Genomic DNA, 21,998 nt, shown 5'->3' with positions numbered 1-21,998 from the left:
ACTATAAGAGGTGTGTTCGACTGGAAGCAGCGCTGCGCAGACCGATCGTTGTATGACATCAAGAGAGCAGACGGCTCTTTATGCTTTCGAATCGCTCTCACGGTACTTTGATGTCAAACACCGATCGATCTGCGCAGCGCTGCTTCAAGTCGAACACGCCTAATAACTAGAGCGCATTAGCATCAGTGGTTCGCCCGCTCAATCTCGACCGTTAGTTACTACAGCCTACAGTCTGCTAGCTAGCTATGCCTTCCTCACGTAAATGCATATTACCTGGTTGCGATAATTTACAAAACAGCTCGGTCTCCTTATTTGAATTAAGCTGCTAGAGGGAGCATCCATTCAGGTTGTAGCGGTATTTAGAGAGAGAGAGAGACGGCAGCTTTCCCGCGAGTGGGCGTGGTTTCAGCGCAGACAGAGGACACACCCCCAGCATTTGAGAGCAGAGAATACTGCTTATTTTTTCAAGATATTGATAACTTATTTTATTTACTTGGCTTTTTATTTTTTATCAACTCGGAACACATATTTAATATTGCTTTGCATGGACTTTAAATACAACTCAAGCAAGAGCCTATGACGGTTTGAATTCAGTGGTGTCGATGGCGTCAGAGCTTTTTTTTTTTTTTCTCTGAATGTGAGCGTGGATGAGATACCTTTTAGAGTCTTTTGGTGGAATAGTTTTTAATAGTTTAATAGTTTTTTTTATTTTGCCCTTTTGTGATAATTATAAACTGTCCTTGTAAAGATGCATGAAGAATCATCAAAATATTTCTCTTTTTAAGTCCCACAGGAAAGAAAAAAATATTGAGTGAATGAATATTTATATGAAACTAATTTCAAGCATTTAAGCATAAATCGCCAGATCATATCATGAGAAACATACATTCAGCTAAGTGTGTCCAAACGTTAGCCTAATACTGTAAACGGAGCACAACCCTGAAAATGAACTGGAATTTTGAGACATTTTCAGTCCTTTAATCTTTAACTTACCGCAAAACGGCTTGTTTATCAGATAATCACACGACATGACATTGTACAGCGACACACAGTAGCATCTAGAGCATAACACACCGCCAGCTTTAATCAATCACAGAGTTTTGGAGTGACAGGAGCTGGGAGGCCATTGATTGGTCAGAAGATAGATGCTGCCATTATGGAATATTTTGTGTGAGGGAAACAGGGCTCTAATTACACTAACACGGTAAATGGGCTTCTTGTGCTGTGTGAGCTGGGCGGCTTTTTATGCTAAATCACATTATGTGCAGCATATTTAGCCGACATCATCAGTCTGATCGTTACAGGGCCGTCGATGGAACCAGAGCTAATGGTTTTTTGACAGAGTACTTGATTCTCTAGCTCTGCGTATTTATCAGAGCATCAGAGTCTGCTTTCCCTCTATTAGAAAATACATTAAAAAGGCTTCACAATCTAATGCAAGCATAAACTTTTTTAAAAGTACACCATTCAACCTACAAAAAAAAAAAATTTTTTTAAATAATAATGATTGATTAACTGTTGTCTTGGTCATTCTTTTTCAGGAGTGTTGTTGTGGCACCTAAGAAAATGGGTGGGACTCCCTCACCAGGAATGAGTACAGTCTCCGCAGCTGCATCCGTCCCATCAGCCACTGCTGCATCCTCAGGTGAAACTACAGACAACAGTGTGTCAGTGGTGTCTGCAGGAGAAGCTGTTCAGAGCACAGAGTCCGCCCCAGGTGAGGGTCTTCATGAAAGATCATGTCAATAACTACACCTTGCCAAATTACAAAGCTATATATTTGTGCTATACTGAAGCAGTACAAATTAGGGCTGGGACGATAAATCAGTTCGTGGATCGATTCTGCAATTTTCCGAATGCATCGTTATTCTCTCTGGAAGCGAATCTGAGCTTAGTTTTTAACAGCAGATGGCGCTCTAGTCTAGTTTTTAACCGCACACTCAAATGCTCACAAAGAACAGCCGTTGTGCGTTCGGCTGAGTAATGTAAGTGGTTAAATGTACTTGCACATCGGCTTTTATGACGCGAGATTAATGTAAACACAGCCCACTGTAAACATCCTTGTAATTCGCTTCAACCTTTTCGAACTTTATGAATGATTATTTTAGGTTCAAGTGGTGCGTGTGTAAGGAACTGGAAGCAAGCAGAACATGGCTATTTCTAAAGCACGCAGTGCCATCTGCTGTTAAAAACTAAGCTCAGAATTGATTAAAGAGAGAATTGCGATGCCTTTGGAAAATCTCAGAATTGATGCAGAATCATTTCTCGATTCGTGATGCATCGATTTATTATCCCAGCCCTAATATATATATATATATCAGTGTTTCCCCTAGGGTTACGGCTTTGGGGGGGGGGATTCAGTTTTTTTCCGTTTAAATTTTTCTGGACTCCTTTTTAATGGTTAAATTAAATTTTATTAATCAAAAAGCATGTCTAATTAATTTAAATCATGAAACTTAAACAGTTTAACATCAATTTATTAAAAGTTTAACAAAAATTACATGTTTAGGGCCCAAAAATGTTTTATTTTTTCCAATCTTATGTTTTATTGTTACCAAATTATGTGTTTTAGCATGTCTAATTATTTGAAAGCATAAAAACAAGTTTCATTTATTCTTACAATAGACTTATGATTTTTTTCCCCCCTCAGAAATTCTGTTAGTAGTAGTAGCAGCCTGTTACGTACATTCTACTGAACAATAGTAGGCTAATATATTTCTGCCGCAATGCCTTAAAGTTAAACCAAACTTTTATTTTGACAGGTTGCCATGAATACCTTTACATTTCTGTGTGTATATGATATGAGGATAGTTTTACTCAAATCAAACGGTCAAATGCTCATGAAGTGACTCTCAGAGCAGTTCTGGAGATGTTTTGGAACTCCGCTGTGCGCGATGCAGAGAGCGTATTTGATCAGAAATACAGTAAAAACAGTAATATTGTCTAATATTATTACAAAAATACTATTTATTCCTGTGATCAAAGCTGAATTATCAGCAGCCGTTATACCAGTCTTTAGTGTCACATAATCCTTCAGCAGGGCTTGACAATAAGGACTGCCCGATGACCCGGGACCGGCGTGAAAGACGCTCGGGACAGTTGACGAATTTGTCACTGAAAGTCATGAAAGTTTATCATTTGCACGTGCTTTTAAGCCTTAAAAATTCAAAGCGATTTTAAAGCATTCAAGCAAGACGCGAAAGACAGCTACATTCAGTACGGTTTTGCTAGTACTTATGTGTATGTAAATGTCTGAATCCTAAAATAAGTATTATGTTGAAGAAAACAATGAATATTTGTGATATGACAAGCGCTTAGCGCGTCCGATCTGGCTCTGCGCCAGGCAAAGCGCGAAAACGGATTTAAATTCAGCAGTTGATGACGTGACGCACTCAAAGTTTTAATCACACCGGTGTGATCGTACGCATCAAAGGGTTAAAAGGGGTCGTGTTTAGTCACTATTTAATGTGGTATTTTTTGACAATATTCACTCATTATGACAGTAAAGTAGGGCATTCTAAGTCAATATACTTTTGTCACTGAAAGTCATGAAAGTTTATCATTTGCACTTGCACGTGCTCCTTAAAAATTCAAAGCGATTTTAAAGCATTCAAGCAAGACGCGAAAGACAGCTACATTCAGTACTCGAGGCCTGTGTTCTGTGTGTGCAGTGCGCATTCTTGTGCTTGAACAGACAAATACATACAAAAGTATGTCAAAATAACTTTGTAGCTTTAACAATGATTAATCTGTATTTAATTTAAATAATGGAGTACAGATGCACCGGTCGACCGGCTATTTTTTGTTGCATTTCAGCCGATTTCTGTTCCGGGCTTGCACACAAACTGCACTGTAATCATTTTCCAAAATGTCATTTGTGTGGAAATATTACAAAGTGTGTAAACGGCCGTTAACAGAGGCCAGAGATGCTGAAGACGGACACAAAGAGGAGAAAATACTGTACAGGCAGAGCAAGATCACTGTTCACGATGCGCAAAGTATTGGAAGAAAATCCTAAATATTGATTTAGGGTTTATATGAATGTATCTCTGAGAGGAAGTGACTGTCTTCAGAAAAGTTTAGATGGTATTTTCTTTTCATTTGCCTCTGTATAATGCATCTAAAGTAATGTTTAAGCGCAGCGCAGCACTGCTTTGTTTACAGCAGCAACCAAAGAAACGGCGTATTACTGCTGTTCCATAAGCGCCACCTGCTGTCAGAAAGTGAATCTGCGTCTCATTCAGCCCGTCTGCTGTTTTTCCTAAAGCATCATTTCATTTGTCTTTGTTCTATATATTAAATTGTGCTATTGCTTTGTAATTTGTTCATTTGTTCTTATTTACTGACTGTTCACTTGTCTTTAATAATGTTTGAACTTTATGTTTGCTGTTAGCTCATCTATTAGAATAAAAGATAACATGGGTCAAAAACAATGATAACAGCAACTATTTAAATTTTTTTGTGGCAGGGCCAGTGAAAATATTGGCAGGGCAAGTGCAAATTTGGGCCAGTAGAAAAATCCTTAGCTTTGAGCCCTGCTTCAGAAATCAAAATAGAAACAAAGAACATCATTTTTTTAAATAGAACTCTTGTGTAACATTATAAATGTCGTTACTGTCACATTTGATCCATTTAATGCATCCTTGCTCAATAAAAGTATTAATTTCTTTAAAAACAAAGATTTTTTTTTCTTTAAAAAATCTCACTGAGCCCAAACTTTTGTAGTATAACTTAACAGAAGCATCTACTATTATGTTTTATTTGCGTAAAACGTGATTGAATGGATTAAAATCAGATAACCCATTGATTAATGGCAATCAATTATTGAATCTATTTACAGTTCTAGTTTCATTTCATCAGTTGATGGTAGGGATGTAACGGTATGAAAATTTCATATCACGGTCCTCGATTAAATTGCCTTCAGGACTCTTGTAAAAGCCAAAATACGACCAGACCACCGATTTGGTCCTCTTAGATGGCTGAAAAATCTCCCGAGCGCTGTCACTGCCTTCCTCCATTTCGTCTCGTGCAAAAAACAACAACAACACTGCATGCTGCTTCTGCGTCAGACTGATGCTGGCTGGACAGGATTTACCGCGAGTTTTCAAAATCGCAATAATCAAATACGGTTTTGATGATAATTCAATTTTAAACGATAATACTAACCGTCAGGGCATTTAATTTTGATTTATTGTGAAACCGGTAATCGTTCCATCCCTAGTTGATGGTTAAGTTAACAGTTTCAGTTTAGTATCAGTACTGAGATATCAGAGATATGATAACATTTCGAAATCAATCCAGTGCTACTGTGTGTATAGTTTTGGCTGTACTTTTGAGGGCTAAAGTTTTTGAAAATGCCCTCACACATATAGAGAAACATGTCACAAATGATGCCTTAATGACAATTTGAAATCCTCATACATTGACCAAATCATGTTTTTCATGTTTTTCTAATCATATCAACAAGTTTGTGTGATGATTAGGGGCTGCATTTGAATTGTAGCCAACATCATCACCTCTGTCTAAAAATCATTGCGTCTATGAGATTTTCTTTTATTGTGAAACCAACATGTGCATGCACACACGATCCTTTGTGCATGAAGGGATTGTTTTTAGTTCCCTTTAGCTTTTCGTGTTTTTGAAGTAGTGTACTCATGGGTCTATATCTCATGCTTGTAGTTTTAAGCTTGTCTGGATTTTTATGGTTCTCTTGTGTGTGTGTGTGTGTGTGTGTGTGTGTGTGTGTGTGTGTGTGTGTGTGTGTGTAAGGAGAGGGGCAGGTCCCAGCTGAATAGAGATAAGCTCATTTTCTCCGAGCTGTTTGAAGTGGCTACTTCATCTGCGAGCGTGAGTCTCTCCGCAGACGCACATGTTGGTGCTTAAAGAAACATTCCACACTGCTGCAAGAGTTATCCCTGCCCTGAGTCCCCACGTGTGTGTGTGTGTAGAGATATTAGCGTATGCAGATTTATTGTGGTGTGATATCCTGAGAGAGAGAGCATGGTCATGCCAAGACCTTCACTAGCCCAAAATGTGACCTTTACGGGGGCAAGATGAAATTTATTGGCATATAAGTATTAGTACACCAATCACAGCCACACACAGGGCTAATGAATTTATGGGCTGTTTTATCAGGAGGAGTGTAAGAGCTGCTCTAATGCTTATTTTACACGAATGCTAACGAGAGCAGAGCTATCATTCAGCGGAAGCTCCTTTCACATGGTGTCAGAGCTTCAACATACATCTTCGCTCTTGTCCTTTATATGAAAGTGTTGTAGATAGCAGAAGGAAAGGGTGATTTTACGAGGTTGTTAGAAGCGCTGAATATTGTGGATAGTGTCAAAACATTCACAATGATTTTACTGACTATATAACATTAAGGAACCTTGTGAATATTGTGATTTATTTTAATGCTTTTAAGTGTCATTTGACAAATTTAACAATCCTTTCTCGTCTAGCGAGTGAAACAGTGATTACATAGATGTGTTAATAGAGTCTCTGCTTAAACTTAGGTAGAATAAATGGTTCTGAAGGTTCATCAGTTTTTTTTAATGTTTTTGAATATCTCTTATGCTCACCAAAGTTGCATTTATTTGACCATAAATGAATGGATAAATGAATGAATAAAAAAAGAAAAATAAATAAATATAAAATTACATACAGTAAAACAGTAATATTATGAATATTATTATGACATTATGCTCACCAAAGTTGCATTTATTTGACCATAAATGAATGGATAAATGAATGAATAAAAAAAGAAAAATAAATAAATAAATATAAAATTACATACAGTAAAACAGTAATATTATGAATATTATTATGACGTAATTATTATAATATAATTTATTAAAATATGATTATTATAATATAATTTTCTTATTATTACCATCAATCTTGAATACAGTTGCGCTGCTTAATATTTTTGTGGAAATCTTGATTTTTTTTTTTTCAGGTTTCTTTGATGAATAGTATGTTGAGTTTATTTGACACAAAAAGTAGCAATTCACTGTTACAACCTTCTTGTCAAGGATAACGCAATAAAGTTACAGTAACTTAAAGAACTCAAAAGAACAGCATTTATTTGAAATAGAAATCCTTTGTAACATTATAAGTAACTTTTGATCAGTTTAATGTATCCTTGCTGAATAAAAGTATTAATTTCTTACTGACCTCAAACTTTTGAACAGCAATGAATATGGATTATTGTATATTGTTAAATGATGCTTATAAATTGCAGTGATTAAATATACTTCTCATGTGCGTTAAAAAACAGTGCATTGATTATTTTGAACTAGATTTTAACTATTTCCTTGCATAAAATATTGTAAATCTACTGCAGTTGGCTACAGTGCCTGTTTTAATTGAACTAAATGGGAATAACAATTACTGACAGACTAATATGTTTTATAAACAATATCAATATTGATTAGTTTTGTTTCCAGAAAAAACATCTAAAAACCTATATAATGCAGTACAGATATTTACATCGTTTTTTAAATTATTATTTACATAATTCTTTTGTCAAGATGATCTGTCTCCAGTCTCTCTATATCGCTAGTATAAGCATTTGTAGTAAAATTATTTACAGTCGTAACACCCAGCTCTAATCTGTCGAATTAGTGAAGGTTCATTCACGGAACATGTGCTTGTTTTAGATTAATGCATCTGTTTTGTTTGGCGTGCATGTATTTGGGTAACGAGTTGTTTACTGGCTGTATTCTCTGCAGGAGGAACCTCCACCAGCTCCAACCTGCCATCTGTCCCTGCTTTACCCCCAGTGACCCAGAGCTCCACCCCCAACATGAGGTCTCTGCTTTAAACTCAAATCTCACGCTGTATCATAAGCAAGCTATAGCTTTAGATATAATTTTCAGAATGCATTCTTTTAAATGCATGATTTGATTTAATGATCTGCTGTTTTTAAAGCTATTTCAGTCACAGTCTGTGCAATATTTACAAGTGTGTTTGTGTGTGTTTTCAGTATCTCAGAGAGGTTGGAACATGCTCTGGAGAAGGCAGCTCCTTTACTCCGAGAGATTTTTGTGGATTTCGCACCGTTCCTCTCTCGCACACTGCTGGGCAGTCACGGACAGGAGCTGCTCATCGAGGGCACCAGTGAGCTACTGTTCTACTCTTATTACTGACATTTGTGGAATAATCCACACAAATGCAGTCTGTTTGACGGTTTAAAGTGAGGTTTACATCATTGCTTACAAACACGGAGACATCTCATCACTCACACCCCCTCTCTCACCTCTAACCAAATTTAAGCAGTAAATGTGGCTGGAAGTATCTTTTAACTCAATGATTATAATAGCAGTGTTCTTTTATAGAGCACAGGGTCAGAGGCCAACAGACTCATACGAGCGTCCACTGCCTCCCAGAGAAATGAAACGCTGATTGATAGCTGACTTTGGAGAGCCACTTAAAACAAAAATGCTTCCTTCCTTCCTCTTCCTCCAGCTTCCTATGTGTTCTCATCTTTAGCTTTCATGTTAAATCTCTTGCGCACGTTCTGCTTATCTAGTTCCCTAGCAGCTTCTTTAAAGCTGTATTTCAGATCAATAGAACATACGCTCACCATATTTAGTCTGATGTAATACAAGGCTCAAACATGTATTAGTTTACAGTAGCATCATGTAGGTTCATGAAGGTCATCAATACTCTTTGACCGCTCAAGATGGTGCAGAATCAGACCACTCTCAAATGTGAGTGTGTCAGCAAAACAGACCCTGAAGAATGAAATGTTTTTAATGCCGAGGAATTTATTTCCCTCAATACATTTGACGCAAGAAATCTCATAAAACAGAATTAGAAGGGTTCAGCCTGGTGTTTATTAGTAAGTGAGGGAAGAAAACATTTGTGTTTGCCAAATTATTTTCAATATGTATGAAATCCAGGTGGGTCTATGCAAAAGTCAAATAATTTGCAGTATTTTTACAGTGGTATGTAATTATTAGTATTTAGCAATCAGCTATTTCAGTACTCTATTGTTAGCTGGTAATTATCACAAATTAATAGATTTGTTATGTTAGGGTTAAAATCTTAATTATCAGTAAGGGTTAAAAGTTTTTACCTATTAAAGCTGAAATGCAATCTGTTTTTCTCTGCAGGTCTTGTGTGCATGAAGTCCAGCAGTTCTGTGGTTGAACTGGTCATGCTGCTGTGTTCTCAGGTAAGTCATTCCTCCATCCCTCCTCCACTTGTTCTTTCCCCCCCCTTCTCTTCTTTACTGTTAATAAATCCATTGTTGCAGTGCTATCTTCACACTGCCAGCATGATTCCTGTCTTACTAAGCTCTGAGTATAGACAGAAGTCCAGAAAAATGGCCAGGGAACCCTTCTTAATGCTGTTGATATGAGTTCAAAGGTCAGGGGTCTTGACCCAATGTAACGACCTTGGTCATGTAGCCAGTCACAGAGGATAATGCAACATTGATAGTGTTTTGTGATCGATTGTCCTCCCCATCGGGTTTTGCCGAGAGTATTTAACGCAGGTAAGATGAAGGATTAATAGCCGAGCTCTCTGTGTATGTGAGGGGAAGTGTTAGGATAAGGGGATATAAAATACAGTTTGTACAGTATAAAAACCATCAGGTCTATGGAATGACCCCACAAAAAATGGAAACCAGTATGCGTGCGTGTGTGTGTGTGTGTGTGTGGTGAGAGAGTGAGCATATGCACCCTTTTGAGTGTGTTTGATGAGGGCTAATGGAGGTAGCCATAGATTGCCCTTAGAGGAGGAGAGTCGCTGAAGTGTGTGATATTATGTCAGTTCACACACACACACACACACACACACATTAAGTCAGGGCTACTACAGGTTTTCAGTGACAATCATTTTGTTTGGTTTACATACAAATGAGTAATACACATAACCAAGCACTCGTTGCCTCTTTCTTTAGTGTTTTTATTTTCAGAAATAAAGCTCTTCTTGTCCTCCTATAACCCTCTCTGAAGGTAATCCAGAGGGATCAGGCATCAGACGGGGCGTCAGGGGCCGCATATATTTGCAGTAGTGAGGCGTGAGGTGGGGGTCCCTCTGTGAACCCAAGCATCTAGAAAAGAGGGAGTATATGACATGCTCTAATGCACCTATTTGTCATATCTGTCACGCTGTTGTGCAATGCTAATCTAATCAAAGGGGAGAATTTGAGTTCTGCCTGCCTCCACTGAAAAAAAGCCTCCGGCCCAAACCCCGTTCCAGCGGCGGCGCATTGCAGGCCTGTGCTGCAACGAAAAGGCTGCGTTGCTGCTGATTACTTCAATAAATCATCCCGACTAAATTCTCTTAGAGCTGATGCAAATGTAATTTTATTGTGTGGGGAGAAACCGTGGAAAAGGCGACAAAGCTCAAATGAGGTCTTGAGCCCTGTTTACCCCCAGTTAAATTACACAGTCTGTTGTAGGGGGTTAATTTTGTTTCTCTTATTTGGGAAACAGAGAGCTGTCTGGAAGAACTTTAGGGTCTCCCATTGATCCTGTGGTTAATCAGGACATCCCTGCACAGGAAATGCTGTTGTCGTAGACAGGAAGTGAAGCAGTGTATTTGCTGACAGAATAGGCAATAAGTATGGGAGGATGTTGATGGATTCAGATTCTTTTGCTTGCATTTCCTTCTCATCCCAAAATAGAATCCAGGTGGATATGGTACCGTCTGCACAAATTTTCTAATTAATATCTATGGTACAAGATGGAGTAGGTTTGGGGCTAGAGGTTAAAGGTTAGGGTCATAGACTAGTTTTTAATCACTCAGGATCAGGAGAGCTGCTCTGCTGTTAGACAGAGATTCTTAACTGCAATTTTATTGCATTTCTCTGAAACAAATCCCTTTATTCCCAACACAGGATCAATTTTCATCATCTTCTATAAGCCTATTGTGGTTTATCGCTTTTCACTTATATGTGTTTTATTGATAGTTGTATAGAGCTACGTTAGACACATGCGACTTTTAATATACCTTTGTATTCTATTTTTATTCCGTTTTTCCAGCGCTTTGTTCTTTTTATAAATATGCATGTGAAAGTATCTAGTGTTGCAAATAATACCACAATGACTGTAATGAATGAGTGTTGAATTCTTCTTTATTTCTGATTTTATTTATGTATTTATATTAGTGCTGTCATTCGATAATAAAAACGAATTAATCACACGGTTTTTCTGAAATTAATCGCGATTAATCCCACCTAACATTAAAGTTTTTAAATATACTTTTATATTGCAATAATTTCACATTCATTCACTTCAAATTAATGTAGAAACAACATAAAGACAGTATTTTTTAAATACTTGTTTACTGGCATCTTTTATGACTGAAGGCGAGTATCACAGATAACAATATTACTGATGTCTGTAGGAAATTGTTTTTTTCCCCCTAATATTTAACCATTGACTATAGCCATTCAACATTACAGTATAATTGAGAGCTATTAATTTTAAGATTTTAACAGCTGGGTTATTGGGTTATTTTGGCTGCTTAAGAGCTGCTGCTGCTGAACATGATGCGGATCTGACACACATCATATTTTCTCACAACTCTTTACTTTTCTGACCCGCTTCAGGTCTTAAATTCTCTATAATGAGCTGACGAGTTGAATCGGGTGTGTTAGATGAGGGAGACAGTGCTGGGCTGCTCCAGGACAGTTTGGAAAACCACTGCATTTCAGAGACATATTCTTAAATGGGACTCATGTATAACAAATGCATGCATGCACAGTTTTAAGGCAGCTTCAGTTGCCTTTTTGGTAACTTCATGACTTAACTGACGACATAACTACGACATTGCATGCTTGTGGTTTCATTTGCGCTTTAATATGAAATTATATACAGCACGCGCCACTGCATTTGTGTGTGCAATTGAAGAGCACACGCTACGAGCACATTATAACGGCTGACAGGACAGGAAAATGCGTTTTTACTGACACATGGCCTGACAGCATCTCATCTGACCGCTGTTCACAGTTGTTCTGCTGAAGTTCCTCATCTTTTCCATGCTCGTTTGACTCGTGCCCGGCGCTGAGGTGAAGTCGGAGTGCGCGTCTGAAAAGTCTCCCGTTTGATGACGATCTGCGTCTAAATAAACACAATTCTTATCAAGAAAAATGAGACAGAACAGCAGTTGTGAGTGGGGTGGCCAACCCTAGCTCCGCCCCTGCGTTAAATATTTTTAACGCGTTAAACTGAAAAAATGTATCGCATGCGTTAACACGTTAATTTTGACAGCACGAATTTATATATATTTATGTGTGTGTATAAAATCATAATTAATAATATATATACTTGTTATATGTTAACAATAAAATACTGTGATAGGATCACTTAGTTTGCCACACCATTGTCTTAAATCAGTTCATTTGCATGAATAAGTTAATTTGCATAGAATGGTAGTTCCACAACAAAAATGATGATTTAGACAAATTTACAGCTTAAATACATTTTCATGATTTAGCGTGCAATAAATGCTGGACAAAATCATGGCCTTCACATATCGGTTTTTAAACCCTCTTTAAAGAAATTGATACTTATAATAAATTATTTTTTATTGATATAAATTAATAAATTACTTTGTGTGGTAAAATTATGCCACAAATGATGTTGATTGAGCTCAACTTGCATTGAACATTCCTTCAATATTTTCAACTAAAGCAGAAAGAGTAGAGCAGAAGGCTAAAGGAGAATGAATGTGGGTGAGAGGGAAAAGAAAGGAGTGTAAAACAACAGCTATCAAAGCATCAGCTCCGTTCAGGAAATTGCCAGTGATAGGGCTTCAGATTAGACCCTGCATATTACATGAAGATCATCTTTGAGTGTCCTCATCTTGCCATTCAAGGCATCCACGTAAAAGCCTTGCGTTTCACCCATCCTAATTCTCTTTGACAGCCAACACACACACACACACTGTCTAACTGAAAAAGATATACCACCAGCTGTTGTGCTAGAGAATATCACTTAAAAAGGTTTCCGCTTTTCAATAAATAATGCCGCCCGCATTGAGACACTCTGACGAGGAGCGGAAGCTACTGTTCGGTTCATATAGTTGTCGTGGATTTGATTCTAGATAAGTTTGTCCAACTGAAAATATACGCGGAAATAACCTTTTGTTAAATGCTACTTTATGTAAGCGTCAGAAAAGCAATTGCAAGCTGCTCTCAGATCGGAGTTGGTTTGGAAATCATCTCATCCGTCTGCTTGACAGTGGCCTCCTGTCAGATATATATGGGAGTCGGGCAGCCGTGTTTTCCCTATATCACCCATTACTGCTCAGACCTTGTGTCAGGTCATCTATTCTTTAAGACATTTATCTTCTGAATGCCTCACATGATGGAAAGGCTGAGGTGCAAGAGCAAGAAACAGTATCTTCAGGCGTGTTTGCAAGAGGCCTGAGTTTGTATTCTCTGTTTTCGGTACAATATGATTTTTTTCCCTTTCATGTATTTAGATCATAAGCTGGCTAAAGAAATGTTTTGTTTCTCTCCTTACTTTGATCACCATCGTTTCACATCTGCTGTCCCGATATTGTTGATTATCCTAACCAGGGTGTCTTTAATGTAGAGTTAACCTGTTAAACAGATGGGCACCTTCGTCAGTCAATACATACTGGAGACACTGACTTCCCCCTGAGCACTTGGCATTTCTTAACCTCTGACCTTTAGGAAGAGGATGGAGAGTGGCCAGTGGCTCAAGAGTTTAACCCCCTGGAGTCCCAGTGACTCTTGGATCAATACTCGCAGGGAGAGCGAAAGAAAGAGAAATCGATCGGTCGACTGTCCAGTGAAAGCCTAATCGCTGGCTGTTCACCGGATCTCTTCATCATTTATCAGTTGCGCAGTCTCTGTGTCTGAAACAACACCAGTTCATGAGATGTTATTAAAATAATTCTTATGTAATTGTTGCATTGATTTGGTTTTCCTCTGGCTTTACGAGTGTCATTAAACTAAAATGCTTCTTAATCCTGTGAGGGTTAAGAGTGAATTATTGGCACCTGTAAAGCATTCTCTACTTCACAGATTTATATGGAAGGATAATTGACGACGGGCCGTTGAGTTGAGTAGAATATAATGCATTATTGGTGTGCATTATTTTCTAATAATTCAACAGACCGGAGTCAATTATTCCGCTTATACTATGGTTACCACACCTCAAGACATTTGTCAGGTTTTTGTCCTTAAAAAGCTCTCGTGTGTAGGATTAATTTCTTACACATCTCACCCTACGCCTCCGTTGCTAATTCCAAAATGTAATTTTAGACCTAGCAACAGAGGCTTGAGCCGTTGATAGCAGACTAATGCAGTCAATAATGCTGTAATTAGACAGACAGAGAGAGAGAGAGATTAAGCCTGTGTGAATTACCTGAGTCTGTGCATCTCTCGACAGTGTTCGGCAGCAGCGTCTCTACTAATAGCCAAACTGCAAGTTTATCTGCTTCAAGAACAGCGCTATTATTACCTTGCTAGTTAGAAATGTCATGTTGTTTTCTGTGTGCGTGTGTTTCCATGTGTGTGAGTGTTTGTGAGGGAGAAAGAGAGTATGTGCTTTCCGTACAAAATAAAATGTAATTTTGTGGCAAAACATGGAAATCGTTTTTATCTTGTTGTTTACTATATGTATTTGCTTGTTCAGTGAATTTGTGGGTTTGTAGGTTTGTAGGCTGTAAGGACTTTTGAAATAACTGAAACCGTTTGTAATGCAATCAAGACCTGCCTGGAACTACTTTAGCCGTGCGTTTCCCTGAAAATAATTGCACACCTTAGAATGTTCGTCAGCCAATCAGATTCAAGCATTCAAAAGCCCCGTAGTGTAAGAGACTATAATTTATCGGATTATCTGTTCCGATATATCTGTTGCTCTATCTATTTTAGATGACTGCATTTCGGTTGAGTATGAGGTTTGTAAGCATATGTGTTTTGGTGTGCAGTGTGTTTGAATGGCCAGTATCAATCACATTATATAAGTCACATTGGACTACAAGACAAAAATAACATAATATTCCATGAATTACTATATGTGACCCTGGACCACAAAACCAGTGTCTTAAGTCTTAAGTCGCTTGGGTATATTTTTAGCAATAGCCAAAAAAACATTGTATGGGTCAAAATGATCGATTTTTCTTTTATGCCAAAAATCATTAGGATATTAAGTAAAGATCATGTTCCATGAAAATATTTTGTAAATTTCCTACTGTAAATATATCAAAACTTAATTTTTGATTAGTAATATGCATTGCTAAGAACTTAATTTGGACAACTTTAAAGGCGATTTTCTCAATCTTTTGATTTTTTTGCACCCTCAGATTCCAGATTTTCAAATAGTTGTATCTCGGCCAAATATTGTCCTGTCAAACCTTACATCAATGGAAAGCTTATTTATTCCGCTTTCAGATGATTTATAAATCTCAATTTCAAAAAATTGACACTTATGACTGGTTTTGTGGTCCAGGGTCACAAATGATTGGTTAGTTGTACCTTACTTGCCTAAGAGTAGTTTGACTTACTGCACCTGAAAAAAGATTCAATGCAAACTCAAAACTGGCCTTTACAAATTTAAGAGCTATTCAGGGACATCGCCAGCATGCGCTTGAAGTTCAGTGCGGACTGGTTTGTCTCATGTAGTCCTGCCATTTTTAACTTTGTATGTTCCATAAACGTCGCAGAAGTGAAGAGGAATGTGGTTGAACCTGAGGTTGAATCTCTCTCCCTCCCCATCTCGCAGTCGGACCTGGACCCCGCTGAGAGGCATAACACATACGCAAGGTTCAAGCGCAGGCCCAGGCCACGTGTTGTCTTTCCCCCTCTCCATCTTCCTCTCTCCTCCACCCCAGACAACGACCCACTAGGGTCTCCGTGCCAGTGGAGAACTTTGCTCTCAGCCTTCTTTGAACACAGGGCTCCGTGGAGGCCCAGAGAAAACACACTAACACCAACTGGCACTTAATTCTGCCGGCGCCCTGCCGATGCGAGCTATGCGTCCGGAGAGAGGGCTCTTCCTGACAGGAAGTGAGAGGGAACAGACTTGAGTGACTTTTAATTCACTCTCTGACTGCAATATCGTTGGCTGGGAAAGAGACATATTATTGAGGCATTTTTTTTTTTTTATGGTGCCAAGAGAAGTGCTTGGTTTTTTTTCTTTGTCTGTTGAAGAACCTGATAGGTTGATGGTGCTCTGGTATACATCATTCAGAAATCTCTTTCCTAACATGCCTTCTTTGTGTCACTATTTACATATGTGAGATTTTTTTGCACCCTCAGATTCCAGATTTTCAAATAGTTGCATCTTGGCCAAATAGGAAAATGGAAAGCTTATTTATTCAGCTTTCAGATGATATATAAACCTCAATTTCAAAAAATTTACCCTTATGACTGGTTTTGTGGTCCATGGTCACATATGTGGATACGTGTATTAAAGGGGTCATATGATGTTGCTAAAAAGAACATTATTTTGTGTATTTGGTGTAATGAAATGTGTTTATGCGGTTTAAGGTTAAAAAAACACATTCTTTTCCACATACTTTACATTATTGTTTCTCCTCTATGCCCCGCCTTTCTGAAACGCTTCGATTTTTACAAAGCTCATCGGCCTGAAAAGCGAGTTGTTTGGCCAGCTATCCAGTGTGTTGTGATTGGCCGAATACCTCAAGCGTGTGACGGAAATGTTACGCCCCTTACCATATTGTGATGCCGTGTCCCGGCCGGAGCGACGAGACAAAAACATTAAAACCCATTATAAACGAGGCATTTGTTGCATCCAGTGGGGACATAATTACGGATTATAATGACTTATACTGTCTTTTTACACGTTGCGTTGCATCGCGCCGCGTAAACATAAAACCATGTCTGCATTTGTGATCAGAGAAATGACAAACAAGTGCTACTCTACACTGCTCAAAACTTGCGTTTGAATCGTCAGTGGCAAATCCTTTAAATATGAAAACGTACTTACAGTCTGTGAGTCAGAACAGCCGGCATTGTAGTCTACTCTCCCAGGATCAGGAAACAGTCCTCCATAAAATGTGCTGCACACATCTGAATATTTGGGTTGAAGTGTTCTGGAACAGTGTTGTAAATACAACTTAACCACTGATTTCTAGTCGTGTCCTCTTTTGGAAGACCAAACAAAGTAGTTTCGCTTTCACAACGAAACACAGCGTCACACACGGCGGGTTAGAGTGAGCGGCAGCCGGCGGATTCGACGGAGCGTCCGGAGGGCTTGCGGCAACCACGTGACGACCACGGGCTGGACTCCGCTTCGTCCACGGTGAAAGCCGATCCGGCGATCCACAGCGCAAAGTTGATGTATTTCCTCAACGACCAGCACGGATCAGCTCCAGGCATGACGAAGCGGATATCGTCCTCTTTTGGAAGGCCAAACAAAGTAGTTTCGCTTTCACAACGAAACACAGCGTCTTCACGACATGGCGGCGGCAGCAACAATACTACAGCGAGAATAAAAGTTATGCCTTCTTTCTTTGCGTGAACATTTGGGCGGAGTTATGCAAATCTTCCCACATCGTGACGTAGATGTGGGGGCGTGTTAGAACGAGCCGTTTTAGGTAGGCGTGGCTGACTCTTAACTTTTATAAAGAATATCTCTTTGGATTTGAGACTTTAGTCTTTGCAACTTTACAGATCTTCTTTATGCACCAAGAGCTTGTAACACTCCAAAGAGAAAGGAAAAATTGAAATCCCATCATATGAGTTTGACAAACAAAATAAAAATCATATTATCACTGTGCATTCTCTCACCATGTGCCGAACATATAATAATCATTGTTTCTTTAGCCCTGAAAGGAAAACAACAAGATTTATGTTTGTTATTATCATTCCTGTCAAGTTAGATTATTTCAGTCATCACCCTCCTCCTAAACCTTCAGTAGAGAAAAAAAAAACAGTTTTTTGCAGTTTTTGGAAATTCTTTTGACACCTCTAAGCCCAGCTCATTGTGAGGAAGCTTCTAATCACATCAGTGTATTTAACCGCAATCCTCTATGGCCGTTAAATGTAGTCAGAGTAAATATTTGCTCCCCTTGTAAAGTCCGCTTGTGTGGAGTGTCCTCACAGAAACACAGGCCACTGGCTGTATGGGATTGTGTGTTTGCTCTGGAAGAGATAACATCTGAGAACAAGCACAGGTCTTGTAGAGCGTTCGGCTTGTCACATCAGTGAATTAAGCTGTCTGGACCTGCTGTCAGATGCCATTTTGATATTACGATGAGCTGATTGAAGTGGACCTGAAGTTTTAGCACCTCAACATTCAACCATCTTGAAGGGCAATATTAAAATAATTAAAATCAAAAAATCAAGAATAATATAATAATAATAATAAATAATTATACATTTAAATAATAATAAAAAATAATTAAATAAACTTTTTTAAATAATTACATTCAAAATAATTACAAATAATCAAGAATAATATAATAATAAATAAAAAATAAATATATATTTAAATAATAAAAAAAAATAATTAAATTAAAAAAATTTAAATAATTAAATTCAAAATAATTCAAAATAATCAGGAATATTATAATTAATTACACAAACTGTTTTCTGGAAAAGAGAGACGAAACAAAGAAGGATTTTACTGCTCTGTATATTTTAAAATAATTTCACTGTCATGTGCAGATCATATAACAACAATGTTGTAATAAAATAAGGTGTAAAAATCATAATAAAAAAAATCTAAATATATACAAATCTCTACAATTGAAATCTGTAAAGAAAAAAGTTTTAATAATACATTTTAAAGAATTAAAGATTAATTCTCTATTTTTCTAAGTAGCAAATTGGATAATTTGGGGGGATAACAAGAACATACTCTAATGTTCCTAATGAATACAAGTGCAACAGACAGACAGGAAACCAGAAGGTTACAAGATAGAGAATAGGAAATTAAATGTGCTGACATTAAAAGTACTTATAGCCTTAGAGGTACGTATAGAAATCTTAAAATACACACAAAACCTGATGTGATCTCTTGCTCTAGGCCTAGTCAGGATTCTAGCCGCATAAATTTGAACATGCTGATCAAAAAGTTTATTCAGTGTCATTTTTTTTAAACCACAGCAAGCAGAAATACATTACAGTAATATATACTTTATGGAAACATTATTTTATAGTTTTTTTGTTTTTGAACGTTAAGTATTTTTTAGGTTGAAATACTTTGCTGAATTAAGTTTTTTTTTAGATTTTAGATCTAGAAGAGATCTAGAATCTCTTTCCGTCGATCAAAGCTCTACAGTAGCCACTTTTCCACCATAAATCGCCTTGTGCTCTGAGGACAAGCCGTAACGTGAACTTCTCCAGCTCGTTATGATCTGAAACAGCGCTCTTCCATGTGACGGATAATTTTTTTGTTTCATCTGAGCTTCAATCCCCCTGCCTGCAGAAAACAAACAAATACTTGTGATTATAACTGATGGCTTGGAAACTGGAGAGCGACTTGTTTATTTTCAGTGAACGAAGCCAAACGCTGGGCACATTTCCTCGTCTTACCATTGTGGATGAAGCAAAACGTTGCATTGTAGGTCTGCGTTGTTTCAGTTTTGTTTTAGTTTGAGGGTAATTGCGTTCTCTTAATCAGCAGTGATTAGGAAAGAATGGCTCGTTGGATGACTTCTTTAAGGAATCTAAAACATGGTGTTTGCGTGTCTCGGAAGAATAGTATTTTTGTTTTTTATTTAAAAAATCAGTAAATCAAAGCATTAATTTAAAGCATGTGTGGGGGGATGTTAAGCAATGTGTTTTTTTATTATATGGGCACACAACATTAACACTGATTTTGTTTATGAATGTGTTCAGAATGTTACTCTCACACACACACACACACACATGCTCACACTATCACGATGCCACTAAGTTCTTTTTAAGAGCATCATCAGATTTCTCTCTCTCTTTCTCTCCATTCCCTTGGCCCTGTGTTACAGGCTTCAGTTTCCATCACATAGACTCATATGTACTGTAGCATAGATCTTTTCATCACTCAGAAACAATTACAGTATGACGGAACATAACTGGTCATGGTGCAGCATTATCTCAGCACATTTTGTGGCTGATTAACCAGTTGTTTGGTGAAAAAGATGCAGGTAAATGTAAATATTAAAGTAATAGTTCACCCAAAATTGAATCTTATACTCGTCCTCAAACCTGTATGAGTTTCTTTCTTCTGTTGAACACAAAATAAGATATGTTGGGTACCAAACAGTTGCTGGTAGCCATTTAATTCCTACAAAAATCCTATGGAAGTCAATGGCTACCAGCTGTTGTATGTATTTATTTATTTATGATTGATTGATTAAAATATGTTGAGGATTCATTGATGTTGAGCAGGGGTGTCAAACTCAATTCCTGGAGGGCCAGAGCCCAGAGTTTTGCTCCTACACACATACCATGTAGTTTTCAAATAAGCCTGAAGGACCTGATTAGTCTGATCAGGTGTGTTTAATTAGGGGTGAATCTAAACTCTGCAGGGCTCCGGCCATCCAGGTATTGAGTTTGAGGAATACATTCATTTGTATGTATATTATGTCCAGGATTTGTCAGAACTAACTGTTCTTGTTTTGATTTTCCCCATATTTTATCTTCTTAATAATTCTTGAACAAATTTGTTTCGTGTTTTATAATCTCAAATAAAACAACAACAACAACAATAATAATGTTCTTAATCAGTAAAATTGAAATAAGGTTTTTCCCCCTCCTTGATTAAGAACTTAGTGAGAATTGACCAACCAACAAACAAACAAACAAATAAATAAATAAACGTATAGCATTCCAATAGAACAAGAAAAAATACAATTATATTAAAGATGCTTTCTCTGGAAATTATTCCTTCCTTCCAAAAATAAATGTATCTTGTTTTAAGGATGCTTAGATATTTTCTTTTCTGGAACAAGATGATGTTGATCTCTCAACCTCACAATACTTGTTTATACACCTGAGCTGCAATAAAAGTGAAACTGACATTTTACGCGAGCGTGTTTGGATAGATTTGACCTTGAAGAAGTGTTCCCTATATGCTGCTCTTTGTTGTTTTATCGAGACTTGTAGGAAACGGCCTTGATGAAGAGTGTAAGAGTGGTTTGGATCAGTGGCTATCATTGTGAGTTTATTTTTACGATACAAACTTTCCCAGGCACTGTTTGTGATAAAAGTCATATCCTATCTTAGGACACAATCCCGGTCTTGATGACATGAATGGATCGGCGTGAGTGGTAGCTGTGACGACAGGACCGGGGCAGAGGTGGCTGGGCTGTAGAAGCACCTCTCTTAGGTCAGGGTCAGAGTTGAAAGGTCACAAATGGCTGCCTGTATCCTCTCATCAGGTCAGAATGGAAACGGCATTGGATACCATAAAGCCGTATCAGGGTCCTATCAGAATGAATGGTTGAAATCCAATAAACGTAAGCCTTGTCCCCAACACACAGCACTGATCGTTAAGGCTTTTTGATTGGGGTCATTGCTTCCTTTAATTAAAGAATAATGCCTTTCCCTCACCCATCGAACATGCGTTTATCTTTGTAGTGAAATATATATTTGTGTGTTTGGTCGATGACGGCTATTGAAGTGTTTAAGTGATTCTAGTACATGTGCAGGTTTTCTCAACAGTGTCATCTACTAAACTTTAGCTAGTTGAATGGTTAAAAAAAAAAAAATTCTAATTTATTCCTCCATCCTGTCCCTTCAACTTATTTTCCTTTCTTATTCCACCATATTCCATAAACACTGTGTACAGCGCACAGTCAATTCCTAAATGAATTATTGATTCCAAATTTAAAGAAGTATAAAAAATAAACAAATAAATGTCCCGTCTCTGCACATTTTTAAGCTTTACTTGAACTACTTACTTGAAAGTGTAACGTGTAAAAGTGTTCAGGAGAGCAGGGACTAACCAGACTCAGCTTTCTGTCTGAAAACTGATTTAACTGAATATAGGTACTCAAATATTTGAATGCTGGAGATACAAGAGTAAAATGCATCTAATCTGGGAATTAACAGCTGTACACGT

At 37.7% G+C, this 21,998-nt stretch overlaps 1 protein-coding gene across 1 annotated transcript in view; it reads left to right on the top strand.

The window, feature by feature from the left end:
• Positions 1 to 21,998, top strand: part of LOC107757615 (lipopolysaccharide-responsive and beige-like anchor protein) — a 244,625-nt gene that overhangs the window by 91,209 nt on the left and 131,418 nt on the right. Inside the window, exons 30-33 of the mRNA XM_016575147.1 lie at positions 1,542 to 1,717; positions 7,731 to 7,809; positions 7,985 to 8,118; positions 9,117 to 9,178. Coding sequence (XP_016430633.1) covers positions 1,542 to 1,717; positions 7,731 to 7,809; positions 7,985 to 8,118; positions 9,117 to 9,178 — 451 coding nt within the window. The remainder of the gene's footprint in view (positions 1 to 1,541; positions 1,718 to 7,730; positions 7,810 to 7,984; positions 8,119 to 9,116; positions 9,179 to 21,998) is intronic.

Source organism: Sinocyclocheilus rhinocerous, unplaced genomic scaffold (assembly GCF_001515625.1).
Source record: "Sinocyclocheilus rhinocerous isolate Xijiao unplaced genomic scaffold, SAMN03320098_v1.1 scaffold323, whole genome shotgun sequence".
In the NCBI taxonomy this organism is placed as follows: domain Eukaryota; kingdom Metazoa; phylum Chordata; class Actinopteri; order Cypriniformes; family Cyprinidae; genus Sinocyclocheilus; species Sinocyclocheilus rhinocerous.
The sequence above is the reverse complement of the archived record's forward strand: the minus strand, read 5'-3'. Positions and strand labels throughout refer to the sequence as shown.